This window comes from Epinephelus lanceolatus, chromosome 18 (assembly GCF_041903045.1).
Source record: "Epinephelus lanceolatus isolate andai-2023 chromosome 18, ASM4190304v1, whole genome shotgun sequence".
NCBI lineage: Eukaryota > Metazoa > Chordata > Actinopteri > Perciformes > Serranidae > Epinephelus > Epinephelus lanceolatus.
Window position 1 is genome coordinate 40,425,436 of NC_135751.1, and position 26,625 is coordinate 40,452,060.

The window sequence follows — 26,625 nt, forward strand, 5'->3', positions numbered from 1 at the left end:
CGTTAAATTTTTTTTAACATAACTTTTTCTGTGATTAATTGATCAAAATAAACGCGGTATTTTCACAGCCCTAAAACAGATTGTTTTGATATCATTTTGCTGCTGTTAAACATGGTCCCCAATCAATAAATCAATTTGTTCGCAATTTTCCGTGGAAGCATGCAACAAAAATAAAGTTTTCTCCTTATGTTGGAGGTAACAAAACACGACTGACTGATTTACAAATGGTTGTTTTGTAGGTGAAGTATTCCTTTAAAGATTAGCATGTGTTAGCATAATCGTAAGAAAAAGTACACCCAGTTATAAAATAACAGAACGAGGCATCTTTACTTTCATAGGTCATATTTATTCATATTAAGTGCTGAAAATAAATACAAAACATTTTTGGAACACATCTGGTAAAGTGACAAAGACCTGCTTCAGTCAAGTTTTGCTCGTCAGAAAAAGTTTCAATTTTACTTTTTCATCTTTTGCTGCAGTTTGAAACCTCAATCTGTGAAACATCAGGTAACGTGTGTGTTTTAATCAAACCTCATCAGTCTCGTCATAACGATCATTTACCCATTTGTACATGTGATTATATAGAGTCAAACTGCAGAACTTGTATCAAAACAAAAGTCTGGATCGTCTGTGGCATGAACAAACATAAAAATATATGAGCACTGAAATGATGGCACGCTATGTAACATGGATGAGTCATGAATGCAAACTTAACAAAATGTTTGTTACGTCCAATTAACCAGACTGAGAAATGTTTTCTGTTAATTCCAGTTGTGTTTTAGCAATGAGTAGATTTGACACCAGAGCAGCATCTAAGTGCTACAGCGACCACACACACACACACACACACACACACACACACACACACACAGCGAGCTGGTTGGACTCTAAACTATGTTAGTAACACATTCAGCCAACACGTAAAATAACATAACTCAGACAGAGGGTTAAACATGCGCTCTGATTCTAAGTTAATTAGTCAGGAACCTGCATCATCCTGGGTTAATTGCAGGGGCCGTTATGAGTTAGTCGTGTTAGCTGAGACACAGTCGAGTATCGGAGCGGTGAAGGCCTGTGTGTTGTGTCCTGCAGAAGGCACTGGCACTCTTTCTGAAACTAAACGTACCGCGAGAGACATTCGATGCTACCGTATGTTCTAACGATCGCAGACGCAACATCGATGGTTTCTGTGGAAAGAAATGTGACAAGATGGAGAGGTGACTAACGAAGGTACTCAGAAAGAGAGGAGTAGAAAAACTGAGGTGTCTGATGAGAGGGCAGCTTTCAGAGAAACAGGCAGTAGTCTATTCATGTCCGTGAAGGACACAGATCAGTGTGTTCAGTCGTATATATGTGTGTGTGTGTGTGTGTGTGTGTGTATTCAGTCATCTTCTATGGTAAAGAGATAGTTTGGATCTTGGAAGTGGGGCTGTGTGAGGCCATAGTCAGTGTGTTACCTACAGTAGATGTCAGTCAGCGCGCCCCCAGTTTGGAGAAGCAAACTGCAGCAGAAAAATGTTACTTTAGCCACCTAAAAATATCTATTGAGGATATTTTCACTGCTTAACTTGGCATCAAACAGCCCTTTCCAACACTAAAGCAGTTAACAGCTGCAGTTTCCCATTGATGCTCTCGTCAAAGCCACCAGACTCCATTTAGAAAAACACTCATTTAAGCATGTTGAACACAGGAGCTGTTGGTCTAACTCTGCCTCAATCGGTTAGCATGTGTTATTGAGTGACAGCCACAAAATGTGTTTCAGCCACCTCACCTCAGTTTAAGTGTACGCTATGTTTAGAATATTTCCACCGCTTTATCTTCCCATCACACAGCAATTATTGACGGGGAACTAAGGCTGTTATCCCTGCTCTCTTCAAAGCCAGACTCCATTGACAAAAACAGTGATTTTACCTCCCAGAACACAGGAGCTGCTGGTCTACCACTGCCTCGGTCAGTTAGCTTGTTTGGATTCACTGAAGTCACACTTAAAACACCAAATCCACATTGAAAGAAAATCAATTGCGAACTATTTTGGCAACTAAATAATCGTTTCGGTAATTTTTCAAGCAAAACTTGCTGGTTCCAGCTTCTCAGATGTGAGAGTTTGCTGCTTTTCTTAGACGTCAATGACAGCTCACGTTCGTTCGAGGTCAATTAAGTTCTACTGAATTTAAAAGTTAATGAAGAGTGTTTAGGTTTTGGACCGCAGGTTGAACAAAGGAAGCAAACTGAAGGCGTCAGTTTGGGCTTTTAGAAATTGTACGGACCAGATTTCTTTTTCTTTTTTTTCAATAGACTGTAGATTAATCGATAATGTTTTTTAGTTGCAGACCTAAAACACTAACGAACTGATGGAGGCAGTGGTAGACCAGCAGCTCCTGTGATCTGTGAGGTAAAATTACTATTTTTCTCTAGAGTCTGGTTGCACAGCAGCACATTTCGAAGCTTCCATGTCAGTGCTCCTGCCTGCTTCTCCAAACTGGAGGCGTGACGACTGACATCTACTGTAGGTAATACACTGACTATAGATAAGAGCTTCATACAACGCCACTTCAGAAAGTCCGAACTGTCCCTTTAAGCAAAGGAAAGAGTTAGCTGTTATATTTGTATGTTATGATACACGCAGGAAATGGATATATCTGTGTGCGCAGTGTCTGACATTCACCTGAAAAGGCAAATGGTGAGAGTGTGTGAGAGTGTGTGTGAGAGTGTGTGTGTGTGTCAGGTCGTTCAATCGTCCACTCCGATGTTGCGGAACAGGTAGGACATGGACTCTCCGTTGTGGATGCGGCGGATGGCCTCTGACAGGATCATGCTGATGTCAACCGTCTTGATCTTGGGACACTGGAGCTTCTGGAGCTCGTGGGGAATCGTGTTGGTCACCACCACCTGGAGGACGAACGCCAGACACGAGAGACGTGTGAGGTCACGCAGAGCAAAGTGACTACACACCAGAAAACCTCAGAGCCCACTCACCTCGTCAATGGCCGACTCTTCGATGAACCTGGGGGCGTCCGAGGAGAGGATGCCATGCGTTGCCATGACATAGATCTTGTAGGCCCCTCTTTCCTTTAGCGTCTCCGCTGCTGCCACAAAACTGTCGACGTCATCGATGATGTCATCCTGTGGGACAAACAGACCTGTCTCAAACAAGCTGATCAACTCTCAGCATTCAGTCTGTGAATGGTAACACAGCTCCCTCTAGTGACACCACGCCACCACTGTTTAGACATGGTGATATCTGATTTTCTCCATGCTGCCCAGCCTCAGTTAAAAGCTACAATAAAGTGTCGTCTCACCACTATGATGGCGATGCGTCCTCCTACATCTCCAACCACAGTGATGGGAGGCTTCTCTTTAGGGATCAACACTGGAAACAAAAGGACACACAGGAAACAGTCATAATTACTGTATTCTGTTAGATTGTGTTCACAGGATTTATCGTTGCTGTGTGCCTTACATGGTATCTCCATGCTGGGGTGGATGGCTCCGGTGGTCTTGACGGTGGGTGGGGAGTGTCGCCCGTCGACCTGGTCCGACTCTGCATCCTGAGCTTCACCGTGGATCACTGCGATACCCAGACGCAGCCGCTCGGCGAACGACTGAGCCCTGCAGGAGCACACAGACAGAGAGGAACACTCAGGTAATGACTGACTGCGCTCCTTCATCACAGCAAGTACAAACACAATAAATATACAGAACATATCATCACTGTGTAAACATATGAACAGTTCTCATTTGGCGCCACACAGTGGTAGATTAAAAAAAGACAGCAGTGCTGCTACAGATGTAAAGTTGAACCTTAACTTCCCCGGAGAAGGAGAGGGCGGTGAGACGGACAAAACAGCTGATTTCAGCGAGTGAGGAGAGGTGACTGTACCTTTTGGCAGAGGCTGGAGATTTGGCCACAATCACAGCATTTCTATAGTCAGGGATCTGCAGGTACATTAAAGATAAAGACACAAATTAAATGTCAGATTTGCAAACAGATTATTTTCTGTCTTTTACGTGGGTCATCAGCTGGTGCGGATTCTGACTAAGGCCCCGATCACACAGAGTGTTGTGCAGGTTGCAAAACACAAGGCGCACCACACTGCCTATTTATGTAGTAGTTGAACGCTACAAGCAAAAAAACGCTTGTTGCATCTTGTCATTGTTGCCAGGCAACCACCCCATCACCCCTTTACACTAACCTTTCTGTGTAATCAATCTACAGTTCATTCATTTTATCTATCCTCACAGTAATCAGTGTGTAGCTGCTGCCATGTTGAGGCAGAGGCTACTGTCTGTAGCTCTGGTTGAGGGTGAGAGGCTGTCAGCAGATAAACAGAGATCTGTGTGGGTACATGAGACCCTAAAAAAGAGGCTGGATCATGGGGAGTACCACCAGTTGGTCCAGGAGCTTCTCCTCCATCATGGACGTTTACAGGCTGATTTTAGGACGACTCAGGGGCAGTTTGACAACCTGCTGTCTATCATCAGGCTGTAATGGAGGAGAAACCACCAGTTTCACCTTGTTCTGTTCCACTATTATTTAAATTTTGTTGTTGTCACCTACAGTCATCTCTCACTTGAACTATGCTACACTGCCTCCATGATCTCCCAGTGGTACCGCTCCATTTTGTCCATATCTGTAAGATTTCAAAATCTGTGCACCAAAAAGGATGAAATGAACGCCGAGTACGGACAGACGGCTCCATCTGTCTCTAACGTTGAGCATAAATTAGCCCTTAGCTAGCTCTGTCAGCACTGTTGCCATTGTTTAGCACTGTTTGCTGATGTTAAGATCTGTATCCAGACAATTCATACATGCTCTGAATTCTACATAGATCCCCTTTAAAAAGGTAAGAAAACTAATTTAGCTGTCCTTTAATATGAAATTCATGTTCTGTGTGTGTGTGTGTGTGTGTGTGTGTGTGTGTGTGTGGCATGTGTTTCTACCTCTTCCTGTATGTACTGCAGCAGGAAGGGCGAGGCTCTCAGATTGTCCACTGGGATGTTGAAGAAGCCTTGAATCTCTTTCTGATGGAGGTCCATGGTGATCAGGTGGGTGAGACCTGCAGGGACACAGTCAGTGTGCTGGTGTTAGTGCTCGCAGTAGAAACACACACACACACACACACTTTTAGATTAGCCTTGTCTCACTTCATATAAATGTTAAACATTCTCTAAATAAAATGTTTTATTTGTGATGCCGCAAATAGCAGTGGATGATGTATCGGTAACACTCGATGTATCACAGCTTGTTCCACATGGATGTATAAATCACTGTACTGTGAACACCAAGTATAAATTGTCACGTCATTGTTTTTTCGCCAGTGTGTGAGCAAGCGAGGAGCATATTTTTAGTTTCAGCAGGGCTCCAGACCCTGATCATTTTGTGACCATGGAGCACCAGTGTGACTTACAAACATTATTAATATATGAAGTGGAGAGCTGTTAATTTGTTTCCAGCTCACAGTGAATAAATCCTCATGTTTAACAGCACCGCTGTGACAGTTAAACTTGCCGCTAACTGCTAACAGCTAACAGCTAACAGCTAACTGGTGGCCGGAGGCTTCAAGTTCCCAACGAATATATCAACACTTCCTGCTGAGACGAGCCAAGTGCTTCAGAATAAAAGCACCACTGGTTCTGATTTAATTCATTATGTCAATATTTTATTTAACTTTATTAGAACAGTACTTTAACTTTATTATTTATCTTACTTTAATATTACAGTACCTTATTGTAACAATAGGTTTTAAAAACTTTATTTTAACAGTACTTTATTTAAATAACAGTATTTTATTCGATATTATAAAAGTACTTAGTGTAAATGTATTATTTAAATTATTATCTAATTAAATAAAAATAGTTAAATAATCTACTTATCATTCAATTAAGTAAATAATTAAACAATTTAATTTATTATTAAATTATTATTATTATTTAAACTTAAACAGTAGTTTTTAAAAAACTATTTAACTGGACTTTATTTAACTCAACTGTCACAATACTTATTAAAATTGATTTTAACAGTATTTATCTAACTTTTTCAGTACTTAAATTTTTTATAAATTTGTTATAACTGTATTTTATTTAACTTTATTTACCAGTATTTTATTTAAATTTTAAATTAAAACATTATTTTATTATTCTTTATTAAATTTATTATAAAAGTATTTTATTTAAATTTATTATAAAAGTATTTATCTAACTTTTTCATAAAACAGTCCTTTATGTAAATTTGTTATAACTGTATTTTATTTAACTTTATTTACCAGTATTTTATTTAAATTTTAAATTATAATAAAATGTTTTAATTAAAAGTATTTTATTGAAATTTATTAAAACAGTATTTTATTCAACTTTATTACAAGAGTGCTTTATTAAACTTTTACAGTACTTTTTAAAAAATGTATTTAACTTTGCTTTATTTAAATTTATTATAACAGTATTATATTCAACTTTTTAACAGTTCCTTATTTAACTTAATTGTAGCAGTACTTTAGTGGTTTAGTATTTAAGTAGTATTTTTAGAGGAGATTTCAAAATATTGAGATGTATTTTGTGTATCACAGACTTAACACATTGCAATAATACTTTTAGGTCATGTCATATGTTTTGTGTCTCTGTCTCTCACCAGCTTTACACATCATGGAGGCGATCAGCTTGGAGACGATGGAGCCTCTCTTCCTCATCTTACACTGCTTGCTGTAGGGGAAGTAAGGGAGGACACCCGTGATGCTTCTGGCACAGGACGTCCTGCACGCGTACACCAGGATCAGCATCTCCATTATGGTGGTGTTCACATCCCTGACGCAGCCGAGGGACGGCGAGAAAGAGAAGGAGGAGGAGGAGGAGAGCGTGATGTGAGTGAGATGTTTCAGGGGACAAACTGTGTCGAGATGTTCAATTGTGTGTGTTGTCGTTCTTACTTGGACACTGTCTGGATCACAAAGACATCTTTGCCTCGCACCGACTCCTGGATCTGTACCCGTGTTTCTATGGAAACAAAGAGGACGTGAGAAGAGAGGAAGCAGCAAGAAAGCACGCGCACATAAACACACAATCAGACGCACACGCACACACCACTCCTACATCATAACAAAGCCTGCAGGGCCTGTCAGCTTCATTAGAGGGCTATCTGAGCCCTCTGTGCCGCACACACACACACACACACACACACACACACACACACACACACACACACCCCTCCCTCCCTCCCTCTCCGCTCCACTGTGTGAAATTGTAGATACTAGCATTCCAAAAATGTGCTTCCCTCGGAATAGAGATTAGAAAACAAAATGCTTCCTCGGCAGCCGAGCGTCCGGCAGAAACAGAGGAAACTGAGCCACAGCTGAGAGTTGATGCAAGCAGCAGTTTGGGAGCAAGAAACTGAATATTCATGATGTGGAAAATTCATCTGACGACCTTGACTGCTGCTTCAGTGTTTCAGTGTAATGCTGACACAGGCCGGTGAATATTGTACAGGACATTCTGACTATGATCCAAACAGACAGACTTTCTACCTTCAGACCCATTTAAATTTCTCACCAAGCCATCTTGCTGTACGTGAAAATAGCTTCAGACATGTAATCTACCACGCTAAATATTTGCTCTTTGTTTTGCCTTACTTGCAGCAGCAGCACTGTGTGATAAAGCAGCAGGTGCAGGCAGAGACTGTTTGGAAAGTGTTCCTGAGGATCTGCTGGCAAACACTTCATACTGACCACCTAGGGCTGTTGGAGCAGTGTTGGAGCTGTGTTACTCGTGCAAGTTTAAGACTAGAATAATTTGCATTGGCTCGCTTTACACACACGACTGGAGGCCTTTGCACACTGTTTTTCTCATCTGAAATTGTCGTACGTCTAAAAGTAAATACAACCTCACGTTGTGTCGATCACGTTTGCACACTGAACCTGAAACTTTCATCGTTAAATTTTAGTAACAGGTTTTTCACATCCATCAGAGCCTTTCGACACGTTTGACCAAGAATCAGTGAAGGAGATGTGGCAGCTGTGAGGAACAGGGCGCACAGAATCATTTCATAACTCAGACAGCTACGTCCAACAGGTCAGATAGTGATATTCAGGTGGATGATGATGAAGAGGAGGAGGATGTGGACCGCACACAGGACGCAGAGGACAGCTCTGCCTCTTCATGCAGCTGTGGTGCCAAATGAAAGACAGGAAGGGGGTGATGACAGTCAGATAGGTAACTCCAGTGGAGAGAGGCAAAGAAGGAAATGTTCATTTTCATTTTGTCATGTGTTGCTAATTTTGCACCGAATAAAACCACAAAACGCATCAGAATCAGTGAGCAAAGGCTTTAACTTGTGTCATACACACGTGAAATCAAATCTTTCAGTCTGAGCTCCTTTTATATTCTTGTTTCTATAAAAGAAGGACGTGGGGTCATAAAGCTCAGGGTAGCCACAGACTGACACTATCAGCTTCTCCTCCATTTTTCTGATAAATGAACTTATGCTGACGTCCTCAGCACCATACGTCCCAGGAGGATCTCAATGCTGATTGGCTATTGCGGCGCAAATGTGTCGCTGAAGATCAGATTTTTCAATTCTACACAACTCTCAATAAGCATATGATGGGACATTGAGCTACTTGTGTCGTGTCCATCGCACCGCCTGGTGGGAATTTGTATCTAATAGCGTCTTTACATGACTTTACATGTACGCACATTGTTTTATTCGCGCCCGGTGTGAACACATCCTAATACTAATTATGTGCTGAAATTATCTTATGTGCTGAAATTATCCGGTGGTTTTTCTTTTTTTTTTTTTTTTAAAAAGTGTCCTGACCACAAGCAATTGTCCAACTATCGCATCGCATCATAAGCTGTTTTTTCACGGCAAATCCATTACTCATTCTCTTCACTTGTGTTACGGCATATACACAAACCAGGTACCTGTCAGCTGTGAGCCTGAGGTCAGACTGGAGATGTAACCACTTAAGAAAAAGCAAGTACTTGCTGTTTCTTAAGTTTGTAAATTTTAAATAGTAAACACACAGTTTGTTATTTTTTTCTGGAAATGACAAACCCCCCAGCCGGCTGCTGAAATCAATTATTTGCTTTTGTGTGGAGAAAAAATTACATAATGAGCCATAAAACATTTGGACTTTGTCTTAAGTCTCACCTGATTTACATAACAAACATACAGAAGAAGTAAGATTGTGTAATACTCTGTAAAGTAGTCTGGAGTGAAACGGCTAGTTTGATGATGCTGATGAGTGTTCACACGACCTCTGCTGTTCTTTGACAAGCAACCACAGAATGAGGTTCATAAATAGGTTCATAAATAGGTCCAAACTACACAGAGGAATACAACGACTCTGTACAAACATTAAACCAGTCAGGCCCTGATCACACAGAAAGTGTTTCAGCAGCTGGAAGCAGCTTTTTGGAATAGTTTTAAATGAGAATGAAGCTTTTTGCTCGCTGTTTCTGCGTTGCTACGAGCCTCACCTGGCATTTTCGCCAGAGCGCTCTGAACTCCTCGAGTTGAAAAAAAAACAAAAAACTTCAACTTAGAGCAGAAAAGCGCCCCACGTCATCACCACTTTTCCCCCACTGTCCAATGGGATGATTTGAGAGGCGGGGCTTCTGTGGTTGTCACGACAACAAGTCTACAGTTGGTAAACAATGGAGGAGAAACTGGTGGTAGCTGTTGCTGGATACCCAGAGCTATACGGCCTGATGATAGACAGCAGGTTGTCAAACTGCCCCTGAGTCGTCCTAAAATCTGCCTGTAAACGTCCATGATGGAGGAGAAGCTCCTGGACCAACTGGTGGTACTCCCCATGATCCAGCCTCTTTTTTAGGGTCTCATGTACCCACACAGATCTCTGTTTATCTGCTGACAGCCTCTCACCCTCAACCAGAGCTACAGACAGTACCCTCTGCCTCAACATGGCAGCAGCTACACACTATGAAATAAACATATGGGAAGGTTAGTGTAAGGAGGTGACGGGGTGGTTGCTTCAAAACAATAAATATGACGCAGCAAATGTTTTTTTACTAGTGGCATTCAATTAAAAATGGAAAAAAAGACCGCTTGGTGCATCTTGCCTTTTGCAACCTACAAAACTCTTTCTGTGTGATCAGGGCCTTCATCTGCAGTCAGTCTGGTAAAAGCTGCAGTGTTAGAGCAGCAGATAATATTATATGTTGTGTTATGTAACTCAAATTCAAAGAACTTGCTGCTTTACACACACAGCCTCTGCTCCAATTACATAAACACACTTTCACACAGTTTAACAGTTAACCTGCTGACACACAGTAAGACAGCACTGCAATCATTTATCTGTGTGCTGTTCTCCACCAACATCAGTCTCACAGCCTGTCATTCACAGGTCTCTGCGACGAAGCGACCAACTAAATCTTGCAGACTAATGATCTTTCTGGTTGACTAACGTATGGTCGACTATCAGGGGGCAGCTGTAGGTAAATATCTACACATGCACAGGGAGTCTTTCCCCATCACACGCCATCTTACCTCTGTTAGCTTCCTGGTACACCTGCACCTTGCCAAGCTCCACCCCTAACCGCCTGAGAGAGAGACAAAGAGAGACAGAGGGAGTTCAACTTAGCTTTGCAAACTCAGATGATGTTTGTATGTTTACATTTGTGCAGAAACGGAGCGCTAAGAAAAAGCAACAGGTTATTTCCTCAATAACAAGAAAACATGTATTTAAGAAAATAAAGAAAGAAATACACATAATCACACAGCGTGTTGTGGCACTTAGCATTTTTCCGTTCCACGTGTCTCACGGGTTTTGCAGGAGTACCCTTAACACCTTCAGCAGGACAAACTTAAACTGAGAGCTGAAAAATGCTGATGTCATTGGTGTTTTTTTTCCCATTGTCAAATCAGATCAAGCGCCACACTCAGCGTCTTTTCTCAGAGCGCTCTGCTTGTTTTGTGCAGCCGCTCTGAGCACTTTAAGTTGAAAACCTCTGAACTTTTCAGAAAGGCACCAGTATTGAAAACCTAATTTTTCGGGAGCAGATCGACCAGCGGATCCTAGTTGTTCCTAGTGAGTAGGGCTAAAATAATCGATTCATCCGATCCAAAACAATCTTTATTTGAATGACCCGGTATCGATTCGTAAAGTCCGAGATCTATCTTTTAATATACACTTTTTCCCATGGATGTGTGACGCTTTAACCCGGTTAATCTCGCCGATAGTAAAGGAGTTAATTGATGTCTGTGTTCTTTATTCTTTTTTAAACTTAACTAAATATTCAGTTTTAATCCATATACTAGCAAAAATTGGTACTGTAACTGAAATATCCCACATTGAATCTAAAATGGATATCAAATAGAATCGTGACCTGTGAATCAAAGTCGAATTGATTCAGGAAATCAGTGGCGATACTCAGCCCCACTGGTTAGTGCTGTGCTTTTATCACCGTTCGCTTTGTAAGCTTGTTTGTGGCGGTGTCGCCAACGCTCTGTTAATGTAGCATCGTGTTAGCTACTTAGCGAATTTCTAGTGTCGGATTTTAGGAAGCCCTGGGATGGAGCACTCCCCAGCGCCCCGCCACCACTTTTCTGCTGATGAAAGACTTGATGTGGACACAGGCCCGTACTCAAGAAATGACATCACACTCAGCAAAAACACTACTGTGGGCAGCAGCAGACTCTCTCTATTGCAGAGTTCAAAGGGTTAAACTAAGGGCAGGTGATTCAGTGGCTGCTTAGCAACATTAAAACAACAAAGACGCCTCAGCCTGCAGACCTCCCTCTGTCTGACGGAGGCCTAAGTATAGACATTTATATGTTGTTATGTTACACCTCATGAGACGAGCTGACCTCACTGTGCAGTTCTCCCTGTTAACTGTTAATGTGCTGTTTGATTTCATCTCACACACACACAGAGTGTGAAGTGTCTGACGAGTCCGACCGACTCCTCTGTTTGTTCTCTAAACACTGACTCCATGTCCTTGTGGCGAGCAGGAGCACTGGTGTGCATTTCAAGTACAGTTTGAGTTCATGAATATTTTGTTTACACACGACACAATGAAATGTGTTGATGCATCTCATCATGTGACTACTTATTTTAAGGAGGCCACAGATGATCAGTTAGGTCGTGAGTTTCCATTGAATTCGTACTCTGTTAGCTGGAGGGACTTTTATTTAAACGTGCAGGCTGTGTGACTGTTAAAGACAATATCTCACAGCTCTATGGTGTAAATATTTTTTCACCTCAGAGTCAAATTTACAGAAGTTATAGCTCAGAGGTGTTTCTCTTCTCCTTTTGAGGAGTTTAAATCCTCCGTCTCTTCTTGGCTCCAGGGTTTGATGTATTTTTTTACAGTTAGAAAACAAATATACACTTTAAGAGGTTCGTCTGATAACTTTTATAAGAGATGTCATTTTGTAAATCACCTAATATTAATCTAATAATATTCCGCTAGCTTGATTTTTTATTTTTTTTTAATTACGCTATTTTTAAGTAGTGCGTGGAGTACTAAGTGACAAGCATGTAATATTAAGCTATTTTGTTATGGTATTATTTATTTATTTTTATCATTACTATTAGTTAACTCCTTTATTTTGTATTTATTTATGTTTCTACTTTTTATTCTTTGTTCTTTAACTTTGGTCTTTAAGTCATCTTCTGACGGGGGAGTCAGTCATCTGCAGGGTTAAATGTGAGCGTTCAGCAGATGCCAGGAAACCCAAATAATTGTTGTCAGATGTGTCGTTGTAAAGCTGCTGGATTTTGGACACAGTTGTCCCGCTGTCCTGTAACACCCAAACTAGTCTGCAGTCCATTCTGTAAGGGAGTTAGTGAGTCGGTCACAGGTAGACTGACTCAGTCTGAACGCCTGCTGGAGTTTGGCTTGACGCAGCTGGCTGCTAGCGCTAGGAGTTCTCCGATGGTATGAAAATTCCTTCCTGCACAACCTGCAGAAAACGCTGCTCCTACCAACAGCTCCATCTGGGCGTTCTTTAAATGTAAATCAGTCACGGGGCCGAGCAGTGTCGTCTCGTCACTGTGGCCTTCAGTGATGCACCGGGTCAAAGGGCACCACGGAAAATGCAGCAATTAATCAGCATTTATTTTTTTAACAGATGATTTTTTTCTGTGATTAATTAATCAAAATTAACGCATTATTTTGACAGCACTAATTACGACATGCTAAATATTTTTCTAGCATACATAACAGTATGGTAATATGGGTACTGGGATGCACAGAATGTTTCAGATGCACGAAGAGCAGAAGTCATAATGACCACGACATCTCTTAAGGCTCTGACACACCAACCCGACCGAGCCGTCGGCACTTCAGCGTCAGCGGCTTTTCGGCCGATTGAGCATGTTGAATCGGCGGCGGAGCTTATCGGTGAGAGAGATCACTCTCATTGGCTGTTCAGGTTTTATTTCCTCGCCCCTGTAGCCACCGCTAGCTTCCCAGCTAGCCCCGGCTCTCCGTTTGGATCCAAACGGAGAGCCGGAGCTAGCTGGGACCGGCTAGCGGAGCGTTAGCCGTAGCATGACCGGAGGGAAGCACAGCCAGTTAGCCTCCGCTAGTCTCTGAGCTAGCCCCGGCTCTCCGTTTGGATCCAACCAGACCACTGAGCCCTGGTTTGTTATTCAGGTTAAAGTGGGAAGAAGCAGCGGGTTTATCGGGCAGCTGAGTGAAGTGGAGCCTGAGGAGGAAACACCGGGACCGTCTGGATGTAATAGTCCGTGGAGGTGCTGCAGTGCTCGGCTGCACAGATAGGAAACCCCTCGGCTGACAGGATGTACCACTCTCTCACTCCGCTCTCTCTCACGCAGGCGCAGAACGTACGTGCTACTTGGCCGTCGGATGTAGTCCGTGTAGTGTGTTCAAATGCAACTGACACAGGGCGACGTGAGGCGACGTAGACGACGCAACAGTTGGCTTTCGTTGCCGCTAGTTCTTTGATGTCGGTTTGGTGTGTCCGCACCTTTTAAACATACAACTTGCAGTGATTTTTTAAAAATAATTTCGCCTCAAGGACAAAAATATCTGGTTTTATTGTCAGTCAACAAGATCATTTATTGCACTTTGCAGATATCTCGCAAACTATGAAAAGAAAGTCAAAATTCCCCTTTCTTAGCAGATCTAGGCTGCCATAGTCAGATATGAAGAACTAATTTAGTATATTGTGTTCATTTTTGGATAAAAGGTAAAACAAAGAAATATTAGCATTAGCTAAATCTGGAGCATTATCACTTTAAATTATATTCCAAAGTGCCTATATTTTGCTTAGCTGCAGTTTTGAGTGCTGGCTCTAGTCGGCCATATTGTAAACACTGAACATGTGTTGACAGAGGCAGACCCAGCGATTCAGACAGAAAACATGGCACAACCAAAGTTGAAGAGCACGTCTCAAACAAACAACAACACACTCCTGCAGAGGCTGTTTCACTGAGAGAAGGAAGGTGACAAACCTGTTCCTGAAGGACCCACATGAGTTATGTACTCTAAAATAACCACTTTCACCTGCAAAGTTTGTCTCTGTGTGTCATATGTCACCCGGGCCGCCCGTACTCACTCTGAAATCCTCTTGCCCAGCTCGCGGCTGGCGGGGTGTGAGTTGGCGGTGAAGATGACCAGGCCTCCCTTGGTGTGGTTCATGTCTCTGGGGTCTCGGCCGCTGCTCTCCCCACACTCAGGCAGTGGATCCCTGGGCACCCACGCTGCGCTGAGCCCTTCCTGCAGAGAGGAGGCGGGGGGCGATTACTTCCCTTAATATCAATGCGTCAACTCTCGTAAACTCAAGAGGAGGAGGAACAGGAAACATGTTTCACTTTGTCCCTGAGGACTTACAGAGAGCCACGCAACACAATCTCTTTTTCATAAAGCAGCTTCGTCAGATAAAAGCAGGATTAATACTTAAATAACTCTGTTTCCTCGTGGCACACAACCACGACAGCTGACGGGTATAAAAATACTGCAGCCAACCAACCCTGACTGACAGTAGCTACACCTGTGTGCCTGTGTGTGGGTGGAAGGCAGCTGCATTCAGACTGATGTTTAGCCATAAGAAGCCCTCGGCACAAATCTTGTGCTGAAGTTACAAATGAGCACAAATGGCGGCAACGTGTCTCAGAATGCAACTCAGTTTTTTATTTACTTCCTGCAAACTGCAAGGAGGACTTCTCCTTTTAGACTGAATGACAGACGTGTCTTGCAACACACTGTTTCAGCTGCATCTCTTCACTGTCAATCAAGCATAAATTTTAAATCAATAGTCAGGGGAATGTTATATTTCTCTATAGGTCTGCAACTAACAAATGTAATCAGCTGATTAATCTGTCAATTCTGATCAGTTAGTTGTTTCTAGGGCTGCGAGATGTGCCACAAAAGTCATACTGCGTTTATATTGACAGATACTGTGATATGAGTTGTGATTTTAGAAGGCATGGTCATTATTGCATTTCATATTTTACTGAAAAAAAAGTGAAATGATGATGATGATGTGGTCTGTTCAAAACAAGCATGCTCCCTTACGTCTGGAATATGATTTCTAGGCTGAGGCAGCTCTGTAGCTGTGACACAATGAGCTGTTCATATCTACATAGGGAGCGGGTCCTCTTCCACAGAGATCGCCATGTTGCACCACCATGTTTCTACAGTAGCCCAGAACGGACAAACCAAACACTGCCTCAAGATGGGTACATTCACGTTTTCGCATTGGCCACCGTAGACTGCAGCTCCTTTGTGACGAGTCGGAAAAACACTGTCTAGAAAACCATCATTTGGCTGGCAGCTGGTGCTAATTTCTAAACTTGATTGGAATCAAACCTGCAGCCACTGTGGCAAGGACACAGCCTTTGTACAGGGGGCACCTGCTCTACTAGATGAGCTAGAGGGCACCCCCTTTTTTTTATTTAATGTGCAACTGCTATATTCAGTGTTATTACCAGTTTAAAATCACCTGGCCTGTTTTGTTTTGGAGAGGAAGAGACCTCTGTTAATTCAGCTCCCGGTAAAAACATCCTGAACACCTGGACCAGATATAAGGTGAGCGCACAATAAGTTATCAGAGAAAATAAATAGGTGAGCACACAATAGCAGGTGCAGGGATATGTCCCAAACAGTGTTGGAGAAACACCGATTTGTATCGTGAAACTGCTTCATTCAGTGCTGGTTTTAATCACCTTTGTTTTGGAGAGCAAGAGACCTCTGTGGATAATTTAGTTCCTGGTAAAAGTCTCCTGAACATCTGGATCAGAAATAAGGTGAGCACACTAAGGATAGACCGATACATCGGCCGGCCGATATATCAGGCCGATATTTGAGTTTTTTACTTGTATCGGCATCGGCCGATACGCGCGTGGGTTCGTGGATTTATTTTTCCCTGGCATGATTTACAGACAGGCATCCACGGGCAGCTCTATGTTTCTGGAAGACCCTGCAGCGCACATGCAGCGAATCCTACTGTGTACAGTAGTTGTTGTTTTATTTATGCTTCAGCTTAAATATTTGTTTATTTTATAAAGACATTACTGGAAGATTTACAAGCACTGAATTCTTTTTTTTTTTATTTGAATGTCTAATAATAATAATAATAATAATAATAATAATAATATTCTACCTGTTCTACCTCAACTTTCCATCTTGTTTTAGTATTTTTTACTGTTCAATAAATGTTTCTTATTTTAAACTTGAGACCTGTAATATTTGTTATCATTGTGTCATTTTTTTTTATGTAAATTGAGGGAGCAAAAGCAGTATCGGCCCCAAATATCGGCTCAAGAAAATCGGCAGTCCATAATCAGTCATCGGCTAAGGGTGATGGAAAAAAATCGGTATTGGCATCGGCCCTAAAAAAATCCATATCGGTCTATCCCTAGAGCACACATTAGCAGGTGCTGAGCTTGTTGCCTGCCTACGACATGCCAAACAGTGTCTGAGAAACACTCATTTGTAACGTAAGACGGGTTTACTCAGTGGTTTTACCAGTTCAAATCACCTGGTTTATTTGTTTTGGAGAGGAGGAGACCTTTGTGGATAATTCGGCTCCCAGTAAACAGTGAAGGAATTTAAACTGGGAGAAGTTTCAGCTGGTTGCAATCTGTAATCCTCGCTGCCAGAAGCCACTAAATCCCCTAAACCTGTCACTGTGAATACCAATTGCTGCATCCTTCCACCTTCAACAGTCCACTTTACATTGTTCTATCTTTCTTTTCTAAACTTAACTTTATACAAGCTACTTCTCTTCACCAATTCTTAAATTTATTACTTATTTTAGTGCTGTTTAAGTTTTGACTGTGTTCTTTAATTTTAAGCTACTTTTGATGTTAATATACGGTTTGTTTTACTGTTATAAGCCTGTCTGTGTGTTTGGGGACATATAAAGTCTGTAGTGTGGAGGAAAAGGCTTTTAGTGCCTCAGCTTGAACACTTCAGGGTTTTTATTTAATGGAACAATAACACAAAGCAAACAAAAGGCTGCACACAGATGCCATATGTAACCATGTGCAACCAGAATATGTGCGAGCCACACCAACAGGGAGGGGAGGTTTCTATATTAAATTATATTATATTAAATGTTCATCTTTGCGTTTCAATTTTAAGTTTTAGTGCCGTTTGCTGAGCTAACTCGTAATCTTAACGTGAGGCTTGAAATCCTTCATCCCAACAATCAACACTGTCACGACGTTAGCTTCACGGTGCTAAGCTAGCAGGACAACACGGGATTTCACCGTTTTTCGTGAGTTATTCGAGACTGAATGTGTTAATGAGTCAAACCGTGTGATTAAACTATATCTGACATAACTACTAAATAAAACGCAGCTACACAATAAGTTAAAATGAGCTAATATGACGTGTTTGTCTGTAGCATCCTGAGGTAGCTAACGGTATCTCACTGTACTAACGCGATAGCTCGCAGGAATAATCTCGCCCTGGCAAAGCTCCTGAATGCGAAAATTTATTTTTCATGCATCAGAAATCAAGTCCGTGACTGTAGCGGGCAGAAAACAGAATAACGAGTATTAAAACAAAGAACAATAATATTTCTGCTCACCAGTTTGCGCGTTAGATCCGGTTACAATCTGCAACCAACCGTATTTGAATAAACGAGCCTCTCCTGCTCCCTTCAACCTGTTCCCTTCAGTCTGACTGCCTCTGAGATTCTGCTCTGACGGACGGACAGCTCGACCAATCACAGGCCAGGAAATGGGAAAGGGGCGGGTGCAAGATGCGTTTACGTGCTCTTTAAAAACTCGTACATAATAAAACTTATCGCATGGATTTAGTGAGGTCTAGAAAGTCGACACTTGATTGAAATAGCAAACGCTTTTAAAGTTTTGTCCGTCTATTTTTTTTATTATTATTTTAAATAAATTCAAAATATAATTACTCGCAAACAGTAATATTTTGATTTGATTTCTTTATTTAAGTGTCATGCTTCAAAGAAGCCCAGCCCTTATGGGCTTATAAGACACTTGATCTCAAAAACAGAAACAATGATCAAACATACAATTTGGAAACAACCAAGATACAAAACAGATGTACAATAATACAGATGTACAATAGTAGAACATAAACACAACAGTCCTCATGATTAGGACAGTGAACCCTAATCTAATCCATTGATATATCTGACTTAAAGAGCAAGGATTGCCTTCTATTCCAGGCTTTGAAAATAAAATTAGCAGTCTTAAAAACCTCAGTCTTTAATAACCACTCCAACTTCTGACCATCATCCGCCCAAAATAAATCAGCTTTTTGTTTTTGCATTTCATCAAACAAGGGAACCCTTAAGTCCTCATACTGTGAACAATAAAACATAAAGCGAAATTCATTTTCAACCTCTTTTAGATCACAGACATTACATATCCTATTGTCTTCAGGTACCGCAGTGAACCGCCCCACTTCAATAGCAAGGGGTAATATTTCATTATTTAACACACATAGTTTAATGTACATTAAAGTAATGCAAAGTGCAAATAAAATTCAAACGACTATGGAGAGAATGCAATAATCTTGTTCCCTCATCTCAAACCTAATTGGTTTTTCAAATAAATGTCTGGTCTTTTTTATTGTTTTAAATTAGTTCACTATACAATTATTCAAATAAACAGTAATATTCCAGTTTAAACACACAGTTTAATGTACATAGAGGTAAAGGACAGGGGCGTTTCTAGGATTTAAGGACAGGTGTGGGGGTTTCCTCCCACAGGAATTTCTTTTATCAACAAGCTCTATTTTGATGATGGGGGTTTTTTATTCATTATGGTATCTTATTTATGCTATTTATTTATTTTTGTAAATAAACATGCAAATGAAGTATAAACAGCTGTGGAAATAATGCAATAGTCCAGTTCTGTCATAAGAAAATTTTTGAAAGGGTTTTTGGTTACGAGCTTTTAAATAAGGTCTGTGTTTAACACAAGCCTGAGGGATTTGCATGTGACATTACGTCATCCGGCTGTAGTGTAGCTTTTTAGCATTTAGGCTTCAATAATCACCAGTGGTTATCCATGACCAAAACATAGCCCGGGTTGAATCATATAAATACCTGGGCATACATATTGACCATAAACTAACTTGGAGTGTTCAGGTTGATAATGTGTGCACTAGGCTTCAACAGCACCTACACTTCCTTCGCAGGCCGAGGGTCTTTGGAGTAAACAGAAAGTGTTGCTCCTCTTCTACAATGCCATAGTTGAGAGCATCCTGCAGTATGGCATATCAGCCTGGTTTGGCAACCTCAGTGTACAACTGAAGGCCCAGATTACCAGGCTCATCCAGAGAGCCATGAAGATCATGGGAGTCAGGCAGCATGCCACGCTCCAGTCTATCTTTGAGCAAACCATAATCAAACAGGCGCAGAAAATGATCTCAGACCCCACCCATGTCCTCCATCATGAGTACCAACTTCTCCCCTCAGGCAGATGCATTAAAGTTCCCCAGTGCAGGCTAAAACTCTTTTGTCCCCCTGTCCATTAAAGCCTTAAATGGGAAGCTAACTGTAGCTTAACTATATGTGTATGTATATGTATGTATGTTTGTAAAACAGATGTGTGTGTGTGCAATGGGCAGTGTGCAATTTGTTAGCTGATGGTAGTCTGTACATGTACTGTAGATACTGAGTATATGTAGGAACTGTATGTGTCAACTTTTTGTGTCTTTTAACAGCAGATATTGCATGTATCCAAGACAAATTTCCTTCGGGACAATAAAGTCTATCTTATCTTATCTTATCTTATCATAGAAGTGGTGTTCATCTGCAAAAGATGATCTTGCTGAACAAAAGCTATAAGTATCAGAAACTTTTGTTTGTTTGTTATTTTCAGCAATAATCCAAAATTCAACAGAAGAATTCAATTGATTTGTATTTTTGATGAGGCAACCAGAGCAATGCTAACTTCCGTGTCGGCCTACAGGAAAATGTTATCTCTGGTTGACTCTGTGTGGGGGCTTAACCTGGACCTCTGTACAGAGGTCTAAAGGTTTCCTCCCCTGGCAACTTCTTTTATGAACAAGCTTTATTTTGATGCTTTTTTTATGCACCTTGGCATCTTATTCACCATTAAAAACATTTTTTCCAGATGTATTATGAATTAGATTAATCACAATTATAATTAAATATTAGTAGTTATTAGTAGGCTAATTAGTATTAAGTAGAAACAAAATACTTTGCAACTGCTATCATTGAAATTTAGATAATTTTGAGGTACTTGTACTCGAGTATTTCCATTCTATGCTATTTTACACTTCTGCTCCTCAACATCTAAGAGATATATATTTTTTTCTTCACTACATGTATTTGTCTGCTTTAATTATTTTGAAGACTTAGATTATCAAAACAAAATATAATCAAATAATAAGTATTTAAACTACCATGCAGTATATAAATTATTTAAAATGAGTTCCATCTTTACCAGCTGCAACATCAAAGCTTTCTTTCTTGCACATGATCACACAAAATGTGCAGCTCGAATGACACAGGGAACCCAAAACTGTATTGATCCTCAATATTGTATTATTTTTTAGGGCTTCAATGCATGAATGAATTAGATCCAGAGCTTTTTCTGTATTTTTAAAACTTTTTTTCTTTAAATATATATATATATATATATATATATATATATATATATATATATATATATATATATATATATATATATACAGCCTAAAACATTCAGAGCTGAAGTCTCAGACGCCCATGCCTAACAACACCACTGATAAAGGAGAATAAGTAGAACTAGGATTTCACCTACAAGGAATTAGCTTTGGTTTCCGGTGTGTATATGAAACATACACCAAACATAATAAGAGCAAATTAAAACAACGCTACTACTGCAACACTCAAAAACACAAATATAGAGTAGAAAAACTACAATAGAAGTATGATAAAAGTACTATAACATAACAAATAGCTGTTTCAGAATTAAAAAAGCTTTAAAGTTATTGTTTTATTAAATAGCTCCACTTTCTTTTTTGTACACCTGAAAGTGAGGTTTTACTTCAGCAAAATATACATTTATGGATGTAAAATGTAGCTAATAATAATAACACTGACAATGATTGGAAAATACATTTTTTTTTCCATTAAAAAGAGATAAAATTACAGATAATACTTTGCAAGATAATCAAGGTTTGTGTTTCTCTAGAGTTCAGTCTCTAAATCTAATTTTAGGTTGCCTACAAAATCCACAGTTTCATGGAGGTTTCCATGTTTACTAAATTCCTGAAGACCATGAACTCAACATTTTGATGTTTTGATAGTGAAGGCAGCAGCTGAGCTTCAGAGGGTTGTGTTGATCAGGTCTTTATTTCTTTATATATTCTTTTCTTTCCTGATATTTTTACGCTGATGTGCTACTGTGATCTATTTACTCTCAGCTTGGTGTGACAATACTCCTGATGCATATTTCAGAATATATTACATATCATATTCTGTATTAAAATGGGCACAAAACGATGAGAAGTTTCACTTGTAACTGCTCCAAACAAATAAACGACTCTCTTGTCATGTGAGCGCTGCTCATTTTCACAGTGACTCAGTGGTTTTATTATCAGGACCAAACACTGACAGCTCTCCTGGGAGCTGCACGCTTTGTGGAAAGCCACTTGAGGGCAGTGTGTTTTTCTGGATGCTTCACACAGCAGCAGCTCTGCTTCACTTCCTGTTGAATCAAGTGACTCTCCAGTTTCACACAAACATTGTTTCATATGAAGTGTTAGCCCTGTAGGCATTTCTACAAATTTCCCTTTAAGTGCACACCGAACAAGAAGAGCTTTTCTAATCTCCTCTCCACCAACATGCAGTCAGAGTGAGGTGGTTTTGAAATGGAAAGAGATGCAAAATAAATGTAGGTATCAAAATGTTGCATTCAATGGGCAAAGTGTTTACTGAAATATTATGAGACTGTTCCACAGCTACTACTAACAAACGTCTCTTACACACAGAGGTGGAAGTAACAAACCACCATAACAAAGTTTGGTTTTTTGTGGACTTGTACTTTGTACTAAGTACTTTTATTAGCAGGTATCACTGCTTCAGTAAATTTCTAGTCACATCTGTTACAGAGTAAAAACAAAAGTCACATGACACAGAAGAAGCTGCAGGTCTGTTTCGGGGGTTTACGTTTCAGGGGGTGCGGCCCATTTTCATTCCAAAGTCATCAAAAACCATCGCTTTGTCAGAGATCTTGGCGTCAGACACAAGACAAGTCAAAAGCCATCTTTCACAGTGGTGTGATAGCTGCCGTATGGCGTCAGTTTGTAAAGCGGCTGGACAGAACCTTTCGTGGTAGTACAATACACCGCCAGTCAGAAGGACAGCCAGATGGCACCTGTTGTGGCAGTACGACATGTGGATGGGCAGCATCAGTTCCTAATGTGGCTGAATGGCACCTGTCACGGTGGTATGATACACCGCTGGAAAGTCCCTATAAGGCTGATGGGAGGGGTGGTGCATAGCTCCAATAAGCCCAGGACATTCACGCAGGAGCCCGGTGTTCACTTCCTGTATGACTGCAGAGCCAAACCATGTTTTTTTTCTAAACCTAACCGTGTTTGTTGACGTCCTGAAGTTGGTTGCGGCATCCCAGATCATCAACAACAGACGCAGGAGGATAACTAGCGCATGATATGCAGACATATAGTCCACTGACTGAAGTGGCGATATGTGACGACTTTGGATGAAAACATGTTGGGGATTGGGAGCAGTTTGAAACAGCGGTCACACTCGAGCCGGGGCTAGCATTTAGTGAACAATACAATTGCACAACCATAGGCCCATTTCCACTGAAGAAGTTCCTGGTACTATTTGGGGGGCAGGAACTACTACAGGAACGTCCTCTCACTCGGCCCTTTCAACCGCCGTGTCTCCACTGAGAGAGCGGAGTAGGAGGAAGGTTCCTGTAAAGTTACCGGGCTCTGTATGTGACGTAATCGTTGCGTGACCATTTTGACCGGGGCGATGTAGGGGCGTAGGGACGCCGTTAGCCGTTAGCGGTGTTTGTAATAACTCCGGTCACAGTCCGTGAAAAAAATATTTTTTCCAGCGGATGTCTTAGTTACAACATGATTGAGCTAACTGGAGTAGTTTCATGTCGTATCCGACGACGGGAGGCTTTTAACAGATGACGTCCTGATGTTAGCTTTGCTGCTGCTGTTAGCTGTTCCTGTCAGCTGCAGCCACTGATGCTTTCTAGACATCGTGATTTCCCAAAACTGAATAAATACCACACATAGCAACACAAAACTGCTTTGCTAGCTCAATCATGTTGTAACTGAGATATTTATTATATTTTTTTCACGGACCGTTTATTGAGTTATCACAGACACCGCTAACAGCTAACGGTTAGCCCAGCTAATCTACGATAACCATGTTATTTACAAAACGTCACATCCCGCCTTGAGTATATCCAATCAGCACCAAGTAAACCCCAAGCCCCAGCCAGGAGATTTTCGGGACCGTTCTGAGTACCTACTCCGAGGCAGGGACTTGTTTAGCTCCTGTAAAAGTTCCGGAACTCTGTCCTTCGGGGGTGGTTGCTGCGGTGGAGACACGCACCAACGGCCCCGGCCCCGTAAAATTACCCCGAAGTTCCTGCGGTGGAAACGGGCCTAATGCAATCAATCAGGATCAAGTCCTCATGGGTTCTGTTTAGTATCACTGTACACCAGAATAGTTTGCTTCTGCCCTAATTAATCACTCATTTAATGTATCACCCAGCAAGCACGCTAATGGTATCTGGGGCGTTATTGGATGCAAGGGGTTGCACCGCTTCCTAGCAATGGATGCTTTATGGGCGTGCCACGAGGCTTGTGGGCTAATCGACAACAGTTAGTTTAAAAAATATTTCAGTTTCCAGATACAACAAGTTGCGCTGGGCACCCCTGATTTGCAGAGCTGTAGCCTCGATTCAACCTTATGCAAAGGAGGAGTGGATGCCCCGCATCTCCAAACGCAGCTCAGGGTGACCAGAATGCATTGAACAACTGCTACATAGACAGTGAATGGATAGCGCGGAAATGATGGATCTTGTTGAAGTCAAACACACCTACCAATAGTCTGAACAGCTGATAATGACAGTGTGAGTGAGCATTTCGGCATCTTTCTGGATTAGAAAAGGTCTGATTTTGGGGCAGTGTTGCAAAGATGAAAAAAGGATGTTTTAAATCAGGGTCTAAAATCACTCCCAGGTTTTTAATTAGTTTTAACCAAAGGTTTAATATTTATGTGCAACATTTAGCTTCCTTGTATTGATATAATATTACCAGGCAAAATATTGCGATATTATACTGTATTGATTTTTTCCCCACCCCTCCTGAATGCACCTGAGCAGTTCTTCTTCTGCTGCTTCGTCTTTCATCGTCTTCCAAAGTTCTCCTCTTCCTTCAGAGTACAGCAGGTTGCAGTGTTTGCTTCATCTCAACCTGCCCCTGTCTTGTTTCCCTGTTTGACTGAGTGATAAAATGTGCGATCATGTGCACATGTACTAATTTCTCTTAGAACCCAGAGAAAGTACCATGAAAGAGTTTCACTCCTTTATTACCATATCACACATCAAACACACACAGACAGAGAGAAGGAGAACAGGAGTGTCTTTGAGTGTCGTAGATAAAAAGCTGTAAGAAGCTCATGAATCTACAGTTTCCTCCCTTGGACAAATATTGAATCGTGTCTCAAACCAACTGTTCCTGTCGAACAATGCCAGAAAAAAGACACACAGAGAGAGGTAGAAGGGGGGGTGGGGACGTGGGGAGGTGCAGGTAAAGTCTCTAAAATGAAGTGTTTATGCATCAAGCGTTCGTGTTAACACAACTCCGGGGTAGTGAGCTGCTTTTGCATTAACGGAGACAGATTTATAAATACACTCTCACTACCATATGGGCTACTCTTCAGTGTTCTTACATAACTCACTGGATATGTGGAGGAGGCAGGGAGCAGCATCCAAGCACTGCACACTGCCCACACACACACACACACACACACACACACACAATGGAGAGGAGAGTGGAGTTAAAAATCTGGAGGAGGTTGGACAGAGAAGAAGATAAGTTAGATGCTGCAGTTAGAAGTCAGGGTCAAACTCACTTTTATGAGCTCTTCTCTCTGTAATTGTCACAGAATATTTTACATTCATTGTATGTGGGGTTTATGCAGCTTTGTGAAGAGACTGAATTCTTAAAAAGGCATTAAATATTCCAAATATGCAAACATTGATACCAGTATAATGTCTGTAGCTGCTGTAAATATGAAACTTAGGCTGTTTGGTTCAGTTCAATCAAACTCAAGTTCGTTTGGGCAGGTGTGAACACAGCAATCACACTCAGGTGTGCACCAAAACAACCAGACCGAGACCTTCTTGAAGAGGTGGTCTCAGTCCGGTTCCAAAGGAACTCTGGTGCGGTTGGTTTGTGGTGAGAAGGTGTTCCGACCTGGATGTGAAGCAACTGCAGTCACATGACACATTGTTTGGGTTGAACATGAGCATGTTACAGTCCTGGAGGATTATTAATGTGCACCTCCTCCTGTACTGCCTTAATATGCACATTCAGCACATCCAATGCATCAAAACATTGTTTTCTAGTTGGAGCCGCGCCTCGTTTTCAAACTGTATGCTTTGACTAAAATGAACAATGACAGCAATATAGTCCACGATGAGCAGCGCTAAAATCAACCTGCGTAGTTGTCCCTCCATTGTGACATTAGAAAGTGTCACATTTATCTTGCAAGTGTACTCTTCTTCAACGTTTGCTTTACTTCCTGGATTTTTCCCACATGGAAATTCTGACCAATCAAGAGCAGCTTTCTCACACAAGGCATTTGATCTGGTCCTCTTGTAAATGCTGCCGTGAGAACACGAACCAACTCTAGGCAATTATACAACTTTGGAACAACATGAGTCCCTGATTCAGACCAAAGGAGACCACTCTAGGGCTGACAGCAGCCTAAACTACACCCAGCAGACAACTATGCTACAGATGACCCCAGCCCAAGGCCAAGGGGGGCCCATCAAAAGGTCTGTGTTTGACCCTTAAATGTGAAATTTACTAACTGAAAACGTATATCACTAACAACACATAGAACTTGTGTTGTTAGTGATATACGTTTGAAAGTGTTACTGAATGATGTATCAATGCATTTCCAGCAAATGTTGAAATAATAAA

General features: G+C 41.3%; 1 protein-coding gene across 3 annotated transcripts; it reads right to left on the minus strand.

The window, feature by feature from the left end:
* Window positions 1-325: 325 nt before the first annotated feature.
* LOC117268361 (phosphoribosyl pyrophosphate synthase-associated protein 2) lies at window positions 326-18,130 on the minus strand. 3 transcript variants are annotated; one of them, XM_033644728.2, is made up of 11 exons: window positions 18,017-18,130; window positions 14,537-14,697; window positions 10,499-10,551; window positions 6,921-6,987; window positions 6,626-6,798; window positions 4,942-5,057; window positions 3,881-3,936; window positions 3,461-3,609; window positions 3,300-3,370; window positions 2,977-3,123; window positions 326-2,889 (listed from the first exon to the last, which is right to left on the minus strand). In XM_033644728.2, exons 2-11 carry the CDS (start codon window positions 14,617-14,619, stop codon window positions 2,731-2,733), a joined length of 1,074 nt encoding a protein of 357 aa, XP_033500619.1. In that variant the 5' UTR covers window positions 14,620-14,697; window positions 18,017-18,130; the 3' UTR covers window positions 326-2,730. The 3 variants fall into 3 exon arrangements, with proteins under 3 accessions (XP_033500619.1, XP_033500617.1, XP_078017222.1); XM_033644726.2 differs by having other exon boundaries at window positions 2,272-2,889; window positions 3,300-3,609; XM_078161096.1 differs by lacking the exon at window positions 18,017-18,130 and adding an exon at window positions 16,146-16,184 and having other exon boundaries at window positions 2,272-2,889; window positions 3,300-3,609.
* Window positions 18,131-26,625: the final 8,495 nt, after the last annotated feature.